The sequence below is a fragment of the Adelges cooleyi genome, unplaced genomic scaffold (assembly GCF_023614345.1).
Source record: "Adelges cooleyi isolate 19-005CV unplaced genomic scaffold, UGA_ACOO_1.1 ACOO_flye_CR_arks_rails_tigmint_CR_PRNA_8, whole genome shotgun sequence".
NCBI lineage: Eukaryota > Metazoa > Arthropoda > Insecta > Hemiptera > Adelgidae > Adelges > Adelges cooleyi.
Window position 1 is genome coordinate 5,672,155 of NW_026096513.1, and position 22,424 is coordinate 5,694,578.

General features: G+C 28.3%; 2 protein-coding genes across 5 annotated transcripts; both read right to left on the reverse strand.

Annotated features, from left to right (window-relative positions):
- Positions 1–4,177: 4,177 nt before the first annotated feature.
- LOC126845559 (uncharacterized) lies at positions 4,178–9,668 on the reverse strand. Of its 4 annotated transcripts, XM_050584262.1 has the most exons (13): positions 9,595–9,668; positions 9,466–9,538; positions 9,344–9,361; positions 8,401–8,430; positions 8,206–8,223; positions 7,856–7,876; positions 7,685–7,702; positions 7,178–7,216; positions 6,586–6,621; positions 6,151–6,231; positions 5,765–5,829; positions 5,087–5,113; positions 4,178–4,428 (listed from the first exon to the last, which is right to left on the reverse strand). In XM_050584262.1, exons 2-11 carry the CDS (start codon positions 9,527–9,529, stop codon positions 5,807–5,809), a joined length of 348 nt encoding a protein of 115 aa, XP_050440219.1. In that variant the 5' UTR covers positions 9,530–9,538; positions 9,595–9,668; the 3' UTR covers positions 4,178–4,428; positions 5,087–5,113; positions 5,765–5,806. The 4 variants fall into 4 exon arrangements, with proteins under 4 accessions (XP_050440219.1, XP_050440221.1, XP_050440220.1 ...); XM_050584264.1 differs by lacking the exon at positions 9,344–9,361 and having other exon boundaries at positions 9,595–9,664; XM_050584263.1 differs by lacking the exon at positions 7,685–7,702 and having other exon boundaries at positions 9,466–9,656.
- A 2,902-nt stretch (positions 9,669–12,570) lies between these two features.
- LOC126845558 (uncharacterized) lies at positions 12,571–20,342 on the reverse strand. Its single transcript, XM_050584260.1, has 13 exons — positions 20,171–20,342; positions 20,048–20,065; positions 18,431–18,460; positions 18,260–18,277; positions 16,807–16,827; positions 16,645–16,662; positions 15,625–15,672; positions 15,392–15,448; positions 14,583–14,666; positions 13,920–13,979; positions 13,510–13,530; positions 12,774–12,813; positions 12,571–12,681 (listed from the first exon to the last, which is right to left on the reverse strand). Exons 1-12 carry the CDS (start codon positions 20,232–20,234, stop codon positions 12,794–12,796), a joined length of 459 nt encoding a protein of 152 aa, XP_050440217.1. The 5' UTR covers positions 20,235–20,342; the 3' UTR covers positions 12,571–12,681; positions 12,774–12,793.
- Between the last annotated feature and the right edge of the window lie 2,082 nt (positions 20,343–22,424).

Genomic DNA, 22,424 nt, shown 5'->3' on the forward strand with positions numbered 1-22,424 from the left:
CAGGAGGAAGGATGATGTGTAGAGTTATTTTTATCTGCGCGCGTTTCTCAGCTGCACTCCACATGCCGTCTTAAATTTTAAACCTAAACAACTTGAAAAATAATTATTCGAAGACTGGTGTTCGACCAATCAATTTATTGGTAAGTTATTCTTAATTTAAAAATTCAATATACTATATATATGTTACCATTTATGTTCTAAAAGTTGATAAAGCTCTAGCAAATAATAAACAAGGTGCAAATTTTAATATTGTCCAGTAATGTACTATAACATTAATAAAAATGTTTAAAAAAAAAAAACACTACAATGATTATATTTTATGTAACGTTTTATTCGAATGATGCACAAATCTGCACGTGATCAATTTATTTCAACACAATATGTCATTTAATTAGACATCATAAAACCATAATTGTGGTATTTGATTAACTTCGGATAATCATCCTGAGAATGAACTATTGTAAAAAAAAAATAAAAATTACACATAGATGTTTCCAAGATAATGACAGCTAGAACAAAAGATCAAAAGCTAGATCAAATGTGTTATTCTTTATTAGTGGACACAAATTGTAATGCATATGATATACATTATTTAGCAAGTGTTATTCAGACTGTGTAGACAATTTGTTTTATTAAAGTGTGACGCAAATGAGTGTGTGTTCGTAAAATATATAAAAAAAGATAAAATATGTTTCTAAAAAAAACTTGTTAAACGAAACACACAATTCGTTTGCATTAAGCAATTTTGTTAGCGTCGAAAATAATAATTGCCTAACACATCAGACACTTTTCGAACAGAATAAGTAGAAAAATCGAATATAATATTATATAATATATCAGAAAATCATTGTTGTTAAGTTTCGTATCAAATGCAAACCGTCAAATAAAATAACAATGTCGTAAGAGTCTTAATGCTAAACTATTGATAGTTATATTTAGTTCTCAAAATGTTGATGTACATGATTCTTAATTTAGTTGACTGTAGCTTTTATTTATAACAGGCGAATGAGTGATGACTGTTGGTTTAAATTTAGCCACACTATTGACTAAAATTGACTATCAAAGAATAGTAATTACATCATCATACATCTACAAAATTTTAAGTAAAAAGTCTATTTCGTGGTAATTTAAAATAAAAACGTTTTAAATTATATGTATTTATTTGTTCATTAGCTATGACTTTGTTAAGATACTACATTTTCTCTTAATAATTATAATGTTTCTTCGGTTTTCCAAAATCGGTAGCACATGAAGTTCATATTTATGTTCGCATTGTCCATTTGGCGATAACACTCCAACAAAAAAAAGTCACTGGTATAAAAGACTTTGAAAAAATGGTAGACAAACGATTCTTATCTACAGATTACCACCTATTCCAACAAAGGTACACAGGTTGGTTTTACAAACCCACTTTGTCAAATTATTTTTGTGCGTGTAATAAAACTACTCGTCTTTGTAGTAACGATTGAAAATATTAAGAAATACAGTAAAAAAATCAAATCTTTATAAAGTCATAACAAATGAACAAATAAATAAAAAGTCAAACGCTAAAATATTTTTTTATTTTTCGTCTACAAATGTATGTAATTAAAAACATATGTTGCCAATAAAAAAACTAAAATCCCCCTTTTTGGCCTGCAAGGATTGGTGATATAAATTTTCAAAATATTGAAAAATATACTACAATGTGTACCAAAAAATCTTGGAAAAAAATATTGTTCAAAATATAAATATATTCCGAGAAAATGAGTGTCTTATCCTTAATGAATCACCCTGTTTATATGTAGCGCATACGTGTTCGTTTATTATTCGTAGGAATGGCAATTTTCTTTCTTATACATTTAACTTATGTCGTTACATTTTCAAACGTTCTAGACCGTGGGACACTTGTGTACACAACAAATTGATAAACCTAGAAATTAAAAATCGAGAAAAACGCCCAATAAATTTACAATTTTTTCAATTTGTACGTGCAATAATTCTTATAGGCGTATGATCCCACGCCAATAAATTTAAAAAAAACATTGAACATAAATCAAGAGCGTGTCGCGAATATTATTGGCAAATAGTGTTGGCGCGTGTACCGAGAAAAGGTAATAAAATCAATACAAATTTTAATACAACATTTTCGAGCACCGTATTCTTTAGTTGGATTTTTCAATCGAATAGTACTACTGCTGTGTTTTAGTTTATACTTTTTGGACGTATTTTTTCCATAATGCATTGGCAAAAGTTGGTTTCCACACTGGTTTGGGCGGCTGTACTTTGTTGCTGTACAAGCATTGTGTCGGGCATGATGGACGGAGCGCAAAGAACGGAAGTGGCTAACACACTAAACATGATGATGCGTCATCGGGGATGGAGGTACATGGAGCACTTAATAAAGACACCCGAAAAAGAAGAAGAAGAAGAAAAAGAAGAAGAAGAAGACGCGGATCCCATTGCGGCAATACTCAGAGCCGTAGGGTCCGGCCGGGAGGTAGTGGACGAATTAAACGTGCGGGAAAAACATAACCAAATCTGGACCGCACTCATGTGCAAGTACGGTGAGATAATATTCAATTACAAGTGTCTGGTGAATCATTTACTAGGTGTTTGCCAAAGCGAAGAACGCACGTCGGTCGAGTCGTTCCAAAGGTATTACTATTGCGTGGACTCGCTGTTGACCAAAATGCACATGGTGGCGCCTATTTTCATGTGCATGAAGGACGCGTTGGGGTACATATACTCGCTGGTGCCGCAGCCGGATTCCTCCACGCCCAAGCCCGGTGTAATGACCGCCATGGGAAGTTTAGCCGAGTACACTAGGACTATAAGGCCGACTTGCTTGGCGAAATTTTCAGAACGTGGCCAGAGTACCGCTGAAACGGTCGAGCTGGAAATAAAAACCATCGGCGAATACATCTCGCAAGTATACGACGACCACGTACAACCTTTCGCCCAACACCAGTGCAACGAACTATCAGAAAACAGAAAATGGACTGCACCCACATTGGTAGAAGATTTCGAGCACAAAAAAAGAACCGGCCAGATACCGGAGGACACCACCATGTTGGAGTATGTCAAAGAGGAAATCGATACTTACCTCAACGAGTTCTTGGGCAAATGGTTCTTCGACCTGGGCTTCGCGTATGGCGTGGGCAACGAAATCTCAATCGGTACTCCCCGAACTACCGGTTTATAATATTTTATAGGGATATTTTTCGATTAAAACAATAATTATCAATGCCTATCGACGAAATGTGTCAACGTGGCATTTTATCTTACAACCTTATTCGTGTACACGTAGTCTAAAATAGTTTAAGTAAACAGTAATAAACATAAAAAAAGTTTTGTGCGTCTGATATAATAGATGTTAAGAAAATATGTATTTTAAAATTAATAAATTCGTCGTACGCAATAAACGGTTGTAATCAAATATGTTTTATAAATAATTTTTAAACCGCGTTTATGGAAAAGTGTGTAAGTTATAGAAAAAAAATCTGAAAAAAGACAAGAGTTTTAACTGGGTTCTCTTGTCGGTTTTTTTCAGAAAACTTAAATTTTACCTTGAATATTTGCACTTGGAAAAGTAAACAAATACCAGAATTAAAATATAATTTGTGAATGTTAGGTTAATAATACAAAAAAAAAAAAGCCGACAAGAAAACATATATGAAGTTCTTATTTTTTTAAATAGAAAAAGGGGAAAATTATAATTTTACCGTATTCAATATCTAGGGTGCTATGTGAGAGCGAATACGTGAAATATATATCCATGTGTGTATAAATTGTAATCAACTGGATAATTAAAATATTTTCAAAAAAACATTTTGGCTGATGACTTCTCAAGATTTTAAAAGAACTGTTATTGCATTTTACTTGTACAATTTTTATATTTTTACTATTATTTTTTTTATGACATACAAGGGTTTTTTTGGGTATATCTTGTAATTTTTTCGTTTGTTTGCTAAGACTTTACAAACACATTACATTTCTCCTTATAATTGTTATAAAATATCTACGGTTTTTTTTTTAAATTTCAGTAGCCTTCTAGAGCCAACAGATAATTTTCTTACATAACATTTTTTATAATGACGGTTCTAAAAATTCAAAATTTAAAAAAAAACAAGGGGTGAACCTAAATGTAGAAACAAATAATAGAAATATACATGATAATAAATAACAACTTAAAATATACGGTAAATATGGATTTTTTATTGGTAATAAAACGATATTGGACATATAATATAATTTATAAGACATATTGTTGTGGAAAATAAGTTGTTGGGAAAATCTGAACATGTAAACATAATGGAAAAGAAACATATACATTAAAAAAAAAAAATACACATAATAATATGAATTTTAAAAATATAACACGGAGCTATGGTGATTCAGCATTATGATTTGAAGTGGTTTTAGCTGTGATTGAACTCAACTTTGAATCTGTGATTTAAAAATTCAATAGAATAGTTTTATATAATAAATATATGTTAACTTATCAATTATGTGTTATAATTACTAATAATGTTATTTACGTTTTCTACAAACATAAATCAAAATCCTAAAAAAGTAAATTTGTAATATAACTTATTCTAGTAACTAGTATGAAACAGCCAAAAAATAAAAAAAATTCCTCATTTGAGGAGTTATTGTAAACAATTATGGTATAATTAAACCTAGTTCACATATAAATTGTCGCTAAGATTAGGTTAAACGTGTGCAGTACGTTCATGTTTTGAATAGAATAATGTAAATAATTCATTGAAGAGCATTGATAAATCTCAGTAATTGTTTTAATTCTTTCACATACACTTGCATCTCTTACAATAATGTTCATTACAAATATTCCACCGTTTTACTATAGAACTACAAACTCAGAATTGTTACCAAAAGAGTGATTAAAAATACGATTTTTAGATAATGTGAATCCATTTATGTTTGTAGGTTTCTAAATTGCTACAAACAATTATTATTATTATTGATGGTTTTTAGACTTTCTTAAAACTTCTTAAAAAATGTATTATAGTATAATATAAGACTTCGGTGTTTATTTATCAAAACAAAAATTAATACCCGTTTGATGTAATGACAAATAACTCACTTGTTTCAGGTTTTTGGGGGTTTTTGGCTGAAAAATGTAAAAAAAAAAATTACTTTTGATACTTTTATGCAAACCAATATGAGTGAAAATATCAGGGGCGTTTACAAAAGGGGGTTGTGGGGTGATCATTGGATCATTGGATATTTACTTGTTTATATACCTATGTTTACTGACTGATCAGAAAACAGTATTCGTTTATATGAGGATAGATAAATGTCCACGGCTGTGTGAAAAGGGTTTTATGACGATTATGTTTTTACAAATACACGACACAAACTGGTAGTAAGTGTCGGTCTAAAATAAGTTAACATAAAATTAAACAATATCAATTTTAATAATACATTAAAACGAAACACAGCCCATTTACAAAGCGTAAAGTATAGGCATTTTTTTACTAAACCTCAATTTAGTACAGTAACGAGGACACTCCATTGATTGCCATTTGTTTGGCCAGACATCACAGTCATTTTCTCCCATCAAACCGGTTATGAGTACGATTTTTAGATAATGCGATTCCAATTATATTTGTTACAAGTATAAATAAAAAATAATTATGTTAAACATTGAAATATTCGGATAAATTATATTCCTGTTGAGTTATGCGTTGTATTTGAAAATTAATAGTGTAATAATAAACAATATTCTACTAAATATTTGAACAGTAAAAAGCGCTCTTACCTTGCTTAGATAAAGCTGGAGGACACATATGAACCTGTGCTGTTACGGCATCCATGGATTACGCACTGGAAAAAATAAAAAAACAACAATTGATATGTTGCTTTACATTGTTGGATAAAACAAACCGAAGTACCCCAAAAAATATTATTGCTAATTTTTATACAACCTGCCATTTATAATTAAAAGTTACTACATTGGACAAAAAAATTAAAATATAAACTCCTCTTCCTTTAAAACTGAAATAAACAACTAAAAAGATAATATACAATAAGGATGTTTGTTAAAAACATATATTAGTAGTATCCTTGGTCTATATTGTTGTGAATTGTACCTATTCAACACCTTGTAAGATAATTGGCGTTAAAACACAACTTTTCGACACCTACCTGCTGCTTGGATGATTTTTTTTGTCGTAGTTTCTGATGTAGTAATTTTTCTCTCTTCTAAAAGACTGGTTATATTATTGCCTGAGAAAAATTAATAAATTACCGTGTTACTCATAAGCAATAAGAATAAAAACCAGCTCAGTCAAAACCAAGCACAGTCCAAACCAAGTACGGTATAAATCAGTATAGAAGAAGTAAGCAACGTTGGGTCAAAGAAATGATTGAATCTGAATGTGATTTTGTCACAATCGATCGCTTCGATGCGACTTTAGAAATAGTAAGTATAAACCATCACATTTCAACCAAAAGAAATTTGTTAATTTCGAAAAATGTTGTTTATATGGTTACCTTCTAGGTTATGCGTTGTATTTGGAAATACTAGTGTAATAATAATCAATATTCTAAAAACTGGTAAAAAGCTTAAAGCGATCATACCTTTCGTTGTTTTTGGTTTAGGTGTTGATATTGGAGCTAAAAAAAAAATATTACATTTTTTTTTAGGTGGTTTCAAAACTTTTGTTTTAAACTATATATATTTACATATTATAAGTTATTAAAATAAAAATATGTATCCAGTATCTAACACTTGGCTGGCTTACAAATGAGGCATAAAACAGACTTGGCCACAATCACTTCTTTGATAGGCTGGCTTTTTTGGGAGGGAGTCTAGAAATGTGTTCTATTTTTCTAAGTTTTCCTATTTCCATTATGTAACTCCTATTTGAGTACGCCTGACACTGATGTTTTATGTCTTATTCAGAAACCGGCCAAGTACTGAGCAATAAAAATAAAAGAACAGTATTGTTCAGGAAAGTAGGAGTGGAAGAAATTGTAAGAAATATAATGTATTTCAATAATACATGTGTTAAGATTGTTCTAAAATTTGTCATGGCGTTATTATTGTTCAGTTCTAAAAAAATTTGGATAAATGCTATTCTTGTTGGGTTATGCTTTGAATTTGAAAATGAATAGTGTAATTATAATTAATATTCTACAAAATATGTGTACTGATAAAAACCGCCCATACCTGCTTTAGGCTTTGATGTAATTGGAGGTGGCTTAGGTGCTACAAAAACATATATGTATATTATCAACAGTTTCTAAACTTTTCCTAAAACTATTTTAATGTATTATTATTATTATTATTATTATTACAAGTTATTACAATTAAAGATACATAATAACACAAATGTTTTGTTTTAGCAATAAGTTTATTCGTAATATAAAAATTAAAGATAAAATGTTATAGTACTCTGAAAAAAATTAAAAAGATACAAATTTAATGTTGTCTTAAACTGTTTAATAATTAATCCACGTGTCTCAAAAAAAAACTACAAAATTACATTATTATAAAAAAAAAAATGCGTCTTACGTTAAATTTATAACGCTATATGTATCACTTTTAGAAAATATGTTTCCAAAAATATTTGTTTTAAAACAAAAAAAAAGTTGCTATGTGTTTTACTTGTAAATGAATAGTGCAATAATAATCAATATTTTACAAACTATGTGTACTGGTAAAAAACGATCATACCTTGTATCTCTTCAGTAGCTGGTCGAGGTACACAAAAAAAAAAATTACTAGTGGTTTTAAAAATTTTGTTTAAAAAAAGTTATGACACTTAATAGTATGTATCAAACATGACTATATATGATACAAATATGTAAAACAAATAATTTATTCAATACAATGTAATATACATACGAGTAGTGTAACCATCGTCTTCTACAACAATTAAAAAATAAAAACATATTAAACTTCCATCGTTTATTGTATCATAATTAACCCACCAAAACCCTAACCGTTAAAAAAGGGCCAACTTTTGACCTCTCCCAAAAGGTATCGAAGTGGTGATGTTTACATTGTGGCTAAGTCTGATTTTTCTTTAGTCGATAACCTCACCTTACTCCTTCTTTCATGAGCAACACCAGTGTTTTATTTCTATTGCCACTAGGCCGTTTTCCGAATGATACATAAGACTGACTTGACCATTTTGTAGACATACATCACTCATATTTTACAAACTATTTGTACTAATTAAAAAACGCTCATACCTGGTTTATCTTCAGGAGCTGGTCGAGGAACAAACAGATGTATTATTAGTAAGTTGTTTAACTGTCGTTTAAAATTATCTTTATTTATTATAATTTATTAAAATTAAAAGTATGTATCAAACATGGCTTATAATAAATGGAAATATATATATATATATATATATAAATATAATAATTTAAATGCAGTTTACATACGTGTACTATAACTACTCTCCGCGACGTTTCCTACAACATATTTTGTTACAAAAAAAAAAATCATTAGCAGATTTATAAAGATTTGATTTTTTGACCGTATTTCTTACTATTTTCAATCGTTACTACAAAGGCTAGTAGTATTATTACACGCATAAAAACAATTTGATAAAGTGGGTTTGTAAAACCAACCTGTGTAAATCGCCAAATTGACAATGCGAACATAAATATGAACTTTATGTGCTACCGGTTTTGGAAAACCGAAGAAACATGATAGTTTTTAAGAGAAAATGTAGTATCTTAACAAAGTCATAGCTAATGAGCAAATAAATGAAAATTCAAACGCTAAAATATTTTTTTATGTTTTGTCTACAAATGTATGTAATTGAAAACATATGGTGCCATTAAAAAAAACTAAAATCCCCCTTTTTGGACTTCGATGATTGGTGATAAAAATTGTTAAAATATTGAAAAATATAGTACTATGTGTACGAAAAAATCTTGGAAAAAAATATTGTTCAAAATATTAATTTATATTCCGAGAAAATTAGTGTCTTATTCTTAATGAATCACCCTGTATAGGCCTCGAGTATATTATGTTTTAAAATAAATAAAAACCAACAATTTTAATATAAGTAATATTCTAATTGATAGTACCTGTTTTTTATATTAAAAACAAAAAAAAAATAATAATAGTTATACCGCTACATTTATCGTTTTCAAATTTTTATTCTAAATTTAGATTTGCTTAAAAATAATATAGTTACAATTTTTTTGTTTTTTTAAATATATATATAAATTAAAGTTCTGAATTTTTTTAACAACTGGTGGAAAAAATAACTCTAAGAGTTTAAAAAAAATCTAAGACCACACTGGCGTTCAGAAATTAATTTATTTTCGTATTAAGATTTCTTTTTTTTTTAATTAGAAAAAATAATTAATTTACCTTCCATTCCATTAACAGCTGAAAAATACATTTTAATATAATATTGACAAGTATTAGTAGTTTTGTAATATTATAATATTTATTTTAGACATTAAAAAAAAAACAGTTTTCATACTAATTACCTGAATTTATTGCCAAAATAACAAAAGCTATTGTCGAAAGAAAAAGGGTTCTTTTGAAATCCATACTTCAAATCTATAATTATTCAAATGGATATACTTAATGAAACTAAATGAGCTTTAAAGCCAGACCTTAGTTTTTAGATTGAAAGTGAATACCACCGTGCAAAGTATAAAGAGAGTCGAATACTATTATAAAGCGATATGCTTAGCTAGGTACCCCGATGTATACTTTTTATGTTTACACTGTACAGCCGAGTTGAAAAAAACCACAGTATTTACACTGGTTGCATCTATATGTAATATTATAACGTACAACAACTCGTTTGAAACCGACGACTTTATTATTGTGGGTAAACATTTTTAATAAAAAATCTAAACGTAGTACAATATTTTTTTTGTCTGACGACAATTACAACCAGGCCCCTAACACTAATAACGATTAACACGGGGAAGATACCTATCACACAAAAACGCAGCGGCTATTTTTATAAGGCTTCACCGCCAGTTATATCTACTATACTCTATAGTCAATGTTTAAGTATTCCGTCTTAATGGTTTTTCTTAAAAAAAAAAAAAATGACTATATAAGGCATTTCGAGGTGTTTATTTATGTTTTTAAAAGTATTGTAACAAGTACGAATCTGTACACGGTAGGAATACAGATGCCGATAAAAGCACTGTCATGACAATAATGTGCTGAAAATTATAATTTCAATAAAAGCAATGTCACAGGAAAAGGACAATTCATTGTCCTGGGCTGAAATATTTTTTTAAATCCGTATAAAACTACACGAAAATGCAATTTTTTAATTTAAAAGATATATACGAGTATAGACTATACAGTTTTTTTTTTGGTTATTAAGGTAGTGGTTTTATAATGATTTTTTTAAACGTGTATCGTTTGGCTTCACTACAAATACCATTGTCTTGTGCGTCATACTTTCATAAAGCTGTTTCTACATTGTCTGAATAATACTTACTAAATATTGTATGTGATCGGTTATTTTTCCACACACACATACATTTATTTATATATATTTATAGATTTTAATATAAGATAAAATATTATTTCATTGGTAAACGACCCCTATATTCTGTATAATTTTATTAAAAATGTATTGAAATTTTAAACAGTATATAAGTACCTATGTGCAATATGTTCTATGACAATAAATAGTTTAACTATAAAAAAAAAAAAAAAACCCATATACAATAATATCAATTTCAACTTTATTGATTAAAAAATAATTAAAACGCGTATAACAGTAGATTTTGTACTTAAAAGAACGATAAAATGTAGATTTTTAAGAAATTTGGGTACTTTTACAAACATAACTTGCACTTAAAAACATATCTGCACACAATTATTAAATGCAACAAAATTCATAACTATAAAATGTCTCATAAGACTGTATGCACACAAAAATACTTGCAGCCGATTATAAGATGCAATATGTAAATTATAAAACGCAGCCCTTGGAAACTCATCGTTTACGTTGGGCGTACTCGATACTAATGGATAGTTAGAATAACTTGAAGTCTGGTGTTCACTAATAGTTCAATAGGAGTCATTGTGTTGTGTTTCTACGGGAAGCCATAAGGGCAACTCCGAGCACACTGGATACTGTTGGATAATTTATGACACTTAAGTAATTATAGTAGTGTCTATAAGGATAGCTTATCTGCGGAGTCCTCCCGGAGCGGGGTAATGATCGATCCTTAAGACCAGTAACCTGGTGTGGGATCAAAGCGTGAATAACTTTGTTTGTAGATGAGTTATAGATAGTAGCCAAAAGTTGCTATCAAAAAAACTAAGTTGGGAGGGGAGTAAAAACAAAACAAATTGTGAAAAATTGAAATCACATTGTATAACAACAATATGAAAAAAAACAATTTTAATTTCTTATTAAAATTCTATGAGATATTGAGTGGTTCATGATAAAAAAATCACCCTGTACACATACATATGCTGAGTATGACTTCATCTAAAGATACATAATTTGTATCATCATATTCAGTACCTTAAAATAGACGACTGATTTATAGTAAGCATGACTGTATTTCTCTAGAAAAATTAACTTAATCTACAAAAACTACTACTCCAAGATTGTCGATAGACCAGAAACAACTAACAAGGTATGTGGAAAAAAACTTATCACAATAGTATTAGAGTAATAGTATAGATGAAAAAAATTAGGGTAGCTTAGAACACATCCGCACAGTTGACAGCCAAAGATTGACACAAGATAAATAGAAGACAACGTTAATATCACAAGCAGGTTTAAAAAATGTATGTGATTTTTATTTGTATTATACGATGCTATATATATATATATATATATATATATATTCTTAAATCGCCAGAGTAAACCGTTCAGTCTTGATCATTGATACGATTTTTTAACCTACTATAATACCATTTTTTGAAAACAATTTATATACTGATTTATTATTATACAATTTAAAAAGCGAAAACATAATAAATTTTGTAGAAAAATCGAAAAGCATATTAATTTTATGATTTAAAAGCAGATGACAACTGCCATTTTTATTATTTAATTTTGATACTACATCTACAATAGCTTCCAATTTCAATTACTCTACACTGATGATTGGTGACCACAACCTTAAATAAATTAATTTGATTCGTCTAATATAAATAAAAGAATATTTTGTGTCATTTCTTTGTGTAGTTTATATTTATATAAACTAGACAACAAAAACTCATATTTTTTTAAATAAAAAAAAACACATACACCCATTACACTACGAACTTGGGTGAACATAACTTACAATGTTATATTCAGCCAGAAATAATAATATGGTCTACAAAGCCAAAGGTTATATTGTTATATAAAATACATTTTTTTTCATAGTCTATATAAATCCGAAATTGTATAAGAAAGAAAGAACATTAATGGGTGAATCTAGATTAATAAATAAATAGTTGAAGTATGCTACATAATAAATAACAACTTTAAATATTCGGAAATATGGATTTTATTATTACACGGTATTGTACATATAATATAATCGATAAAATTATATTATTTTGAACACAATCTAAATAATGACAATTAAAAATCTACATTTAAAAAAAAAGTCCAAAAAAACACAAAATATTATGAATTTTAATAATATTGTAACACGGAGATGTGGTAATTCAGCATTGTAGTTTGAAGTGGTTTTAGCTGTGATTGGAAATAAACTTTGAATCTGTGATTTAAAAATGTAACACAATTGTATTATATAAGAAATGCATGTTAATTTATCAATTATACGACATAATAACTAATAATGTTACTTACGTTTTTTAGTAGAACTTATTCTAGTTTGATGTGGAACCGCCTAAAACAAAATAAATACCTCATATTAATTATTGTAAAAAATTATGGTCTCATTAAAACTAGTTTACATATGAATTATTGCTAAGATTAGGTTAAACATGTGCAGTATGTTCATGTTTTGAACACAATAATGTAAATAATTTCCCCAAAGAGCATTGATAAATCTCATAAATTCTTCAAATTCTCTTACACAAACTTGCATCTTTTACAATAATGTTCAATCTAATTAGTTTCTCGAGATTATTGAAAATGTTAAATTATAAATTGTTTTATCAATGGTGTTTTCTATCAATCTTGTGCCAACCTTCAGAATTTTTTGTAATGTTTCCTTTTTATTTAATCATTAGGTCGTTATTTTACTACCTTGGCCTCGAAACCAATATTCTTCTCAAATGACTTCTAATCCAAACTTTTTTCTCTTTTTTATATAATTTTCTTTGACTTAATAATAATACCTGTGAATGACTCCTGAACTGACCGTTCGCTGCTATATAAATTATTCGAACGAACCATTTTTTTGTCTACGTGAGTTCTATAGATTTGTTTATTATTATTTAGTTCATTCTTAACTCGCGTTTAACTCCCATTGAATACATGTTTATCACGTAAATAGTTTAAGTATAGAAAGATAATACTTTGGTGTTTCTTTATCAAAACAAAAATTAATACCCATTTTATGTAATGACAAATAACTTACTTGTTTCAGCTTTGTCTTTGGCTGAAATAACGAAAAAATAATAATTTATGTCCACGGCTAAGTGAAAAGTGTTTAATGACGATTATGTTTTTACAAAGACACGACACAAACTGATAGTCAGTGTCCATCTAAAATTAGTTAACATCATTTTAAACAATATCAATTTTAACAACATATTTAGAGGAAGCAACTCAGCCTATTTCTTAGGAGTAAAGTATAGGCAATTTTTTACTAATATTAATTTAGTAAAGTAACGAGGATACTATATTGGTTGCCATTTGTTTAGTCCGAAATCACAGTAATTTTTTCCTATCAAAACTACTTCGCCCGTGACAAGTATGTGAGGTCAGTATTAATATAATATTTAAATACATAAATAAGAATATTGTTATTTCTCTTTTTTATATTACCCTTTTTTAATTGCGCTTCTTTATTACAAAGATCTAACTCCATCATTAACCTATCACTCTCTGAAAAAAAAAAATTTTAATGTTGTCTTATACTGTTGAATAAAACAAACCCAAGTATCTCAACCGGTCATTTACAATTAAACGGTAATATATTAAACCTAACATTTAAAATATAAGCTCCTCTCTCTTTAAATTAAAAAAAAAAAAATACCAAAAAAGATACTATACAATAAGGATAATTGTTAAAAGAAGAGATTAGTTGTATCCTTTATATATTGTTTTGATGTTCCCTGTTGAACATTTGAGGGATAATTGACGTTAAAATAGATCCCATAAAAAAGATTCTAACCATAATGCAGCTAATGGTTGGTACAAGATAATAAGATAATGAGACATCTTAATGAACATATATTAATTATTATTATTATTATTGAAACAAAATTATTTTTATAAATCAATTGTTTTTAATGATATAACATTTTATTATATATATATATATATATATATATATATATTATATATATATATATATATATATATATATATATATATATATATATATATATATATATATATATATATATATATATATATATATATATATATATATATATGTATAAAATATATATTGGTTTAACACTATTAAAACTCTTTACCACATACCTGTTGCACGAATAATTCTTTTTTTTAATTCTTGTTCAGTTTTAATTTCTCTCTCTTTTAAAAGATTGATCACATTTTTACTTTCTGCAAAAATTAAATAAATTACCGTGTTGCTAATAAGTGATAAAAATAAAAAATATCACAGCCCAAGCCAAGTATAGTATAAATCAGTATCGACGAAGTAGCAAATAAGGGTCAAAGAAATTATTATAACTGCATGTGATGTTGTCACAGTCAAGCGCTTCGAGGACAATCATTAGGTAAGCATCCAGCATAGTAAAACCAAATAAATAACATTCATTTCTGAATAATTTGTATACACGCTCTACCATTTAGGTTGTGCGTTGTAGCTAGTGATGGAAATCCGAAATTCGGATTTGTCAAAAAAACGCTTTTTAAGTCATTTGAAAATCATATAATTGTTAAATACTATTACAATATAAAGACGTGTACCTAAGTAAAATTTGTTGATAAAAATTTTAAAAAAAACTCTTAACTTTGTCTATAAAATGCTTTCGGATTTCGGATTCCAGATTTTCGGATTTCAACAAATCCGAAATTCAAAAGCAGTTTATCTCTTTGGTGTTTTGTTTTATTTTCACATATTTATCAAAAAAATGTTACTTAGATACAGAGCTTTATATGGTAAAATTATTTAACATTTATATGATTTTTAAGTAGCTTAAATAGCGTTTTTTTGTGAAAATCCGGATTTTCCGATTCCCATCACTAGTTGTAGCTGTAAATTTATAGTGTAATAATAATCAATATTCTATAAAACTATGTGTACTGGTAAAAAGTGCTTATACCACGTTTTATTTCCGGTACTCCCGTTTGAACGACGGGGGGTGTTGTTAATGTTTGGCCTAAAGAAAAAAATATTATTAGTGGTGTTTAAACTTTTATTTTAAACTATATTGGTTTACCTAAGTTCTAAAATTAAAAATATGTATCAAACATGATTTTATACATATATATGTGTAAATTTAGTAAATAACAAATTTAACAGTGATAATCAATAAGTACAAATGGTGTGTCATACCTGGCCTATGTGGAGTAGGAGGAGGACCGGTATGTCTTTTATTAGCTCCTACAAAATGTTTTTATTATTAACGGTTTTCTTTTCTTAAAACTATATAAATAAACACTATTAAGCTTTATTATTATTATTGAAACAGATATGTTTTCTTTCATTTTAGTTAATATAATTCACGGTCATAATGTTGTCTCTACCCAGAACCCAGAATTATCTTATGTACAAATATTTTGCTATTTTACAATGATTAGTTAATTATGTCCTGTTATATTTTACATTACAGGTTAACCGTTTACAAATATTCAACCATGATATAATAGAACAAAAATATGTAGAACTCCTACGAAAAGTATGATTACATCTGTATACAGGCGGTTCAATTTAGGAAGTCATTTTTTGGTGTGTGCATCTATTGGATGGATTTCAATGATTCTTTTTCTTATTTGAAGCTTACTATTTTTTCTATAGATGCTAAAAGGCCGATTTTTAATATTGTAATTAGAAAATTAGTGAGATTTTTTAGAAAAAACTTAAAAAAAGTAAAAATATAAATGCTTTTACAGTTTTTTTGAAAACAAAAATAAACAATCGGCCGTTTGCTAAAAGGCCAAAAAAAAATGTTACTAAAAAAAATAATTGTTGAAATCTGTTCGGTAAACACTAGAAAGTAAATTCGTGTTAAGGTCTTTATTTGGAAAACATTTTATGCTTTTCGTTCTCTTTAATATAAAAAATGAAATGAAAATTCAATTAAGTTTTAAAATTGTATAGCGCTCTGGAAAAAATTTAATTTTAAATTTTGCCTTATTTTGTTAAGTAAAACTTAAAAGAAACCCATGTCTACAAAAAAAAAAAAAAAAAACAACAATTATTTTAAAAGAGAATACGTGTCTTAGTTAAATTGATCACACTGTTACATTGTATACAATCTCAATATTTTAGGTTATGTATTGTATTTGTAAATTAATAGTGTAATAATAATCAATATTTTACAAACTATGTGTACTGGTAAAAAAACGATCATACCTTGTATCTCTTCAGTAGCTGGTTGAGGTACCAAAAAAAATTATTAGTGTTTTTACAAATTTTGTTCAAAAAAAGTTATGACATAGTATGTATCAAACATGACTATATATGATACATATATGTAAAAAAAATAATTTATACAATACAATGTAGTATACATACGAGTAGTGTAACCATCGTCTTCTACAACAATTAAAAAATAAAAACATATTAAACTTCCATCGTTTATTGTATCATAATTAACCCAACAAAACCCTAACCGTGAAAAAAGGGCCAACTTTTAACCTCTCCCAAAAAGTTCAGCATATCGAAGTGGTGATGTTTACATTATGGCTAAGTCTGATCTTTCTTTAGTCCATAACCCAGTGGTGGTTCTGGCATTAAATTGTTGAGGAGGCAACAACTTTCTACCCTTATTGATAAAAAAAAGCGCAAAACCCCCCAGACCTAAAATTTCTTCATACTGGTATACTTCCCTTTTTATCTGTAAGAGAAGAATTTTGCTTATTATCCTAGTTATTAGTTATAATCGCATTACCGGTCATCTATTTAAATAATTATCATTAAAATGTACGAACTTAAGATAAATGTATAATCATAAAAACATATGTAAATACAATTTACAAAAGATGAAATTATAATCGCAAACGATTTCCTGTATGGATGCTGCTTAATAACCACTATACTGTCATATACAGGATTCATTTTGAAAAAAAAAATAAAGCTAATAAGTATAATAATATATTAACTAATAACTTAAGAAAACTAAATAAAACGCCAAATAGTAAACCGGTATCAGAATTAAGTAAAAAATATAGTGATATCAAAATTCAAATTGGGACTGCTGATAAATAATTTAGTGATAATGGGAAATGGCGTTTTGTTGTTGGCAATGTCGGTGCTGATGTACATGCTGAATGTCTATGTCCCATTTCTTCCCCAAGATAAGAACGATCATCGGTCAGTTGCCCACAAAGGCAATATTTTTGTGTCGCCTCTCGCAGAGAATTGCGCATGCGCTATTCGTATTATTTTATTCATGTGTGTGTGTGTATGTTGTGAACACAACAACATAACGTGAGACATTAGCGGCAGCCGCCTCCGCCGGCTGCCCTTATTCCACGTGAGTAACAACAGGCAGCGGCCGGCGGACGGCGGCCGTTGCTTTCAGACGGTCACCACTGATACGGAGAGACGTTATTTCAAATTCTTAAATTTTTTTTTTCGCTTTCAAAAATTATTGTTCATATACATTTTTTCCAATATTTTCAATTGAAAATATTTAATGTAAACCAAAATATCTCATCATAATAACAATATTAAGTACATAGTTTCCTCAATTTTCAAGGGAGGCACCGCCTCCCTTGCCTCCCCGGGAAAACCGCCCCTGCCATAACCTCACCTTACTCCTTATTTCATGAGCAACACCAGTCTTTCATTTCTATTGCCACTAGGCTATTTTCCGAATGATACATAAAACAGACTTGACCATTATGTTGGCATACATCACTTCGATTTGTATAAATGCTCTTATAGTTTATGCGTTGTATTTGTAAATTTGTAGTTTATATCAATATTTAACAAACTATGTGTATTAATTAAAAAACGCTCATACCTGGTATATCTTCAGGAGCTGGTCGAGGAACAAAAAAATGTATTATTAGTAGGTTTTTGAACTGTTGTTTAAAATTATCTTTATTTATTATAATTTATTACTTTTAAAAGTATGTATCAAACATGGCATATAATATATGTAAATATAATAACTTAAATGCAGTTTACATACGTGTACTATAATTACTCTCCGCGACGTTTCCTACAACAATATTTTGTTACAAAAAAAAATGATTTTAAACTTTAGTTTTAAACTATATTGATTTACCTGAGTTATAAAATTAAAAATATGTATCAAACATGACATTTTTATATACATGTATAAAAAATAATAATCAAAAATCTACAATTGTTGTGTAACGGTAAAAAGGGAACCCTTTCCCGACCCCTAACCTAAAAAATTCAGTTCGTCAAAGCAGTGATATTCATATTGTGGCTAATTTGGCCGTTACTTTAGTGCTCATAATCTGACTACACCCCTACTTTTATTACCAACACTGGGACATTCAGGATGGTCTATGGGCACTGTTTCGACTGAAGGTGTAAGTGTAGGTTTTAATAACGCTACAAAATGAGTTGTCGCAATGTCAAGATAATGTTCATTGAACATGAACTAGTAATGACAATATGTATAGAATTTTAGCATACACTTTGATTTTAAATATAGTATAAATTACAATTAAGGAAGAAAGCACGTAACAAAATAAACAAAGACCGTTCGACGAGCTCCCGGAGAGTTAGGGAGATTTCTATTGCCTTGCAAATCCGTAAGTCTGCCCTGGGAGGGTTTTACTACAACACCAAGTAAAAGACTTGAATTAACAATTTTATTTTTTAATTCAGTGGTGTCCTTAGAATTATTTTATATTAAATATTCAGCATCCTAAATGTCTCATTGAAGCTCGATAGAACTTAACTTTACACCCACTATATTTCTAATTTTAATAATTAACAAATGTAAGAGTAATTATTATTATATTATTAATAATATAAGATGTAAAATAAAACAGCGGTTTTATAACCGCTAGTGTATTTATTTGTGTCGAATATAAAATTGATATTATTATTCAACTTATTACTTATCGGATTCGGGAGCGGTTAAAAACATATAAGTGTTCAATATTATTAAATAGTTGTTTGAATAAGATTTCAGTAAAAAAAAAAAAAAATAGTTCTAAGACAAAGCAAACGGAAAGTCAATTAAAAAAAAATTATATAGTATTTATTAGATAATATAATCAAACCAGGGAGAGTAAATTAAAAACTAAATTTAATTTAGAAGTTTTTGGATTTTTTTAAATTTCATAGATTTTTGCGTAACGAAAATGCTTTTTAAAACTAAAAATGAAAGTTGTCACTTAAGTTATAGCCGTTAAGTATTCACATTTATAGTGTGAATGACAAAAATTATTAATTTGATATTATACATAGGCCTCGAGTATATTATGTTTAAAAATAAATAAAAACAAACAATTTTAATATAAGTAATATTCTAAGTGATAGTACCTGTTTTTTATATCAAAAACAAAAAATAAAAATAATAATTATACTGCTACATTTAATCGTTTTAAAATTTTTATTCTAAATGTAGTTTTTCTTAAAAATAATATAGTTACAAATTTTTTTTTTTATATAAATTAAAGTTCTTAATTTGTTTAATAACTGGTGGAAGAGTTTTGAAAAAATCTAAGACCACACTGGCGTTCAGAAATTAATTTATTTTCGTATTAAGTTTTCTTTTTTTTTAATTAGAAAAAAGAATTAATTTTAATGTTAATTTAAAACTTACCTTCCATTCCATTAACAGCTGAAAAATACATTTTAATATAATATTTACAAGTATCAGTAGTTTTATAATATTATAATATTTATTTTAGACATTAAAAAAAAAAACAATTTTCACACTAATTACCTGAATTTATTGCCAAAATAACAAAAGATATTGACGAAAGAAAAAGGGTTCTTTTAAAATCCATACTTCAAATCTATAATTTTTCAAATGGATATACTAAATAAGTTTTTAGGTTGTACCTTAACTGTTCGATTAAAAGTGGAAATTAACACCAACGTTAAGTACTAAGAGAGTCCACTCTGTAAGAAAGCGATATGCTTAGATAGGTACTCTGTTACTGATACTTATAGGTACAGTATACTTGAGAATGGAGCCCATTTCTGTGTTTGTGTAGCAAACAAACGTTTTCGAATTGCAAACATACCGTATTTTGTTGTTAAGATTTCAAAGTAAAATTTTAAATAGACGGCCGGGTTTTGGGTGACGCAAAACCGATGTTATCCACTTTTTATGTTTACACTTTACAACCGAGTTGAAAAAAAACGAAAATAGGTGCACAGGTTGCATCTATATATAATATCATAATATACAAGTACAAATCGTTTGAAATCGACGACTTTATGGTGAATAGAAATTTTTATAAAAATTCTAAGCGTAGTATGATATTTTTGGTTTTTGACAAAAATTACAACCAGGCCCCTAACGCTGATATCAATTAACACGGGGAAGATATACACTGGTTATAAACTATTGAAAGAAAAAATAGAGGAAAACAAAATTAATCAATTAAAAAATAAATAGGGTGGTTATAATTTTCCTTTGCCACAAAGATTGGGTAGTATTGTTATTACTAGAGGGAGAACACTGATATCTGGCGGCCGGCCTTTTGGTTGGCTTTGGTCCCTTAGTATCTCGGATCTTTTGAGAACTTTGAAGGGGCATCCCTCTAAAATGGGACCAACGGTCGCGACCGTGATGCTTAGCAAATGGTCCACCCTGTCGTCGCTCTTTTGACGAGCTCGGGGCTAATTTGAATTACCACTGATGTTCTCAAAGTCCTCTAAAAGATAGTAGTGTTGTATGGTATACAGGGTAATTTTTTATCATGGGCCACTCAATATGTCACTGAGTTTATATAATAATTGAATTTTTTTTTTCATAGTGTTTTTATATAATGTGATCTCAATTTTCCACAAATTATTATGTTTCTACCCCCTCCCAAATTAGTTTATTTTAATGATAAATTTTGAAACTTAAATGGTAACGTATATATATTTTTCATTGTCACGTTATATTATTACTGTGGCATAGGTAACGGGAACGTGCCTCCAGAAAATGTTATTTCGAGAAAAATTAGTTTTATTAATTTGTTATTATAATATGTAATTTATTTTACCCTAATGGTTACATACAATTAAATACGATGTGTTTTCAAAGTTAATGATGCATGGATAAGAATTTTGAAAATTAAGTTAAAGTTTATACTAAAGTTAAAATCTAACTATAGTAATATTGGACCAGGATTTTCCGCGATAAAAAAAATGTATACAATTTTAAGACATCAACATTTTTGCTGTTGGCTAACTTGCGCCTTATAGCATCACATGTGTCGTGTAAATAATGGCTTTATACTAAATATATTTGTAATTTCTAAAAACACAACAACTAAAAAAAATTTAATACATTAGACAAGCTGTCGTGAAAACGTACATTTTATCCGGCTAATTGGTCCTATCCTGATAATTATTTGATTGATTTCAAGTACATAAAAGCGAAAAGCCAGTGCAGTGAGATCAGGAGGTAAGGATTTGGACGATTTAATAATATATTTTATTAATTAACCTAACCTAACCTAGAAATCGACTATGGTCAATGTTGAGTATTCCTTTTTATGGTTTTTTTTAATAAAAAATAAACAATTTGACAACTGATTTTCGATAAAACGACTCGTGCGGGTGATCCGAAGCCAAGTTAAAATTATTACAAGTCGAATGAAAAACCTGAAAAAGATCAAATTTTCTTTTGGCTATTCAATCGACAAAACAATATATGGATTTATCGGATTGTATTTTTAAGTTTTTGTGTGTGCGCGCTTACTAGAAAAAAAATTTATATTGAAATTGTATAAAATAATATTTCATAAGTCGACAACTTTCACTAAACAGACATTTTTCTTTTTAACGCATTTCAAGGTGTTTGTTTTTGTTTTAAAAAGTATTGCAACAAATACGAATCTGTACACGGTAGGAATACAAATATCGATAAAAGCACTGTCATGACAATAATGTGCTAAACATTTGAATTTTAATAAAATCAATGTTACATTTAAAAGGGGCCCGAAATTTTTATGTTTACACTGTACAGCCGAGTTGAA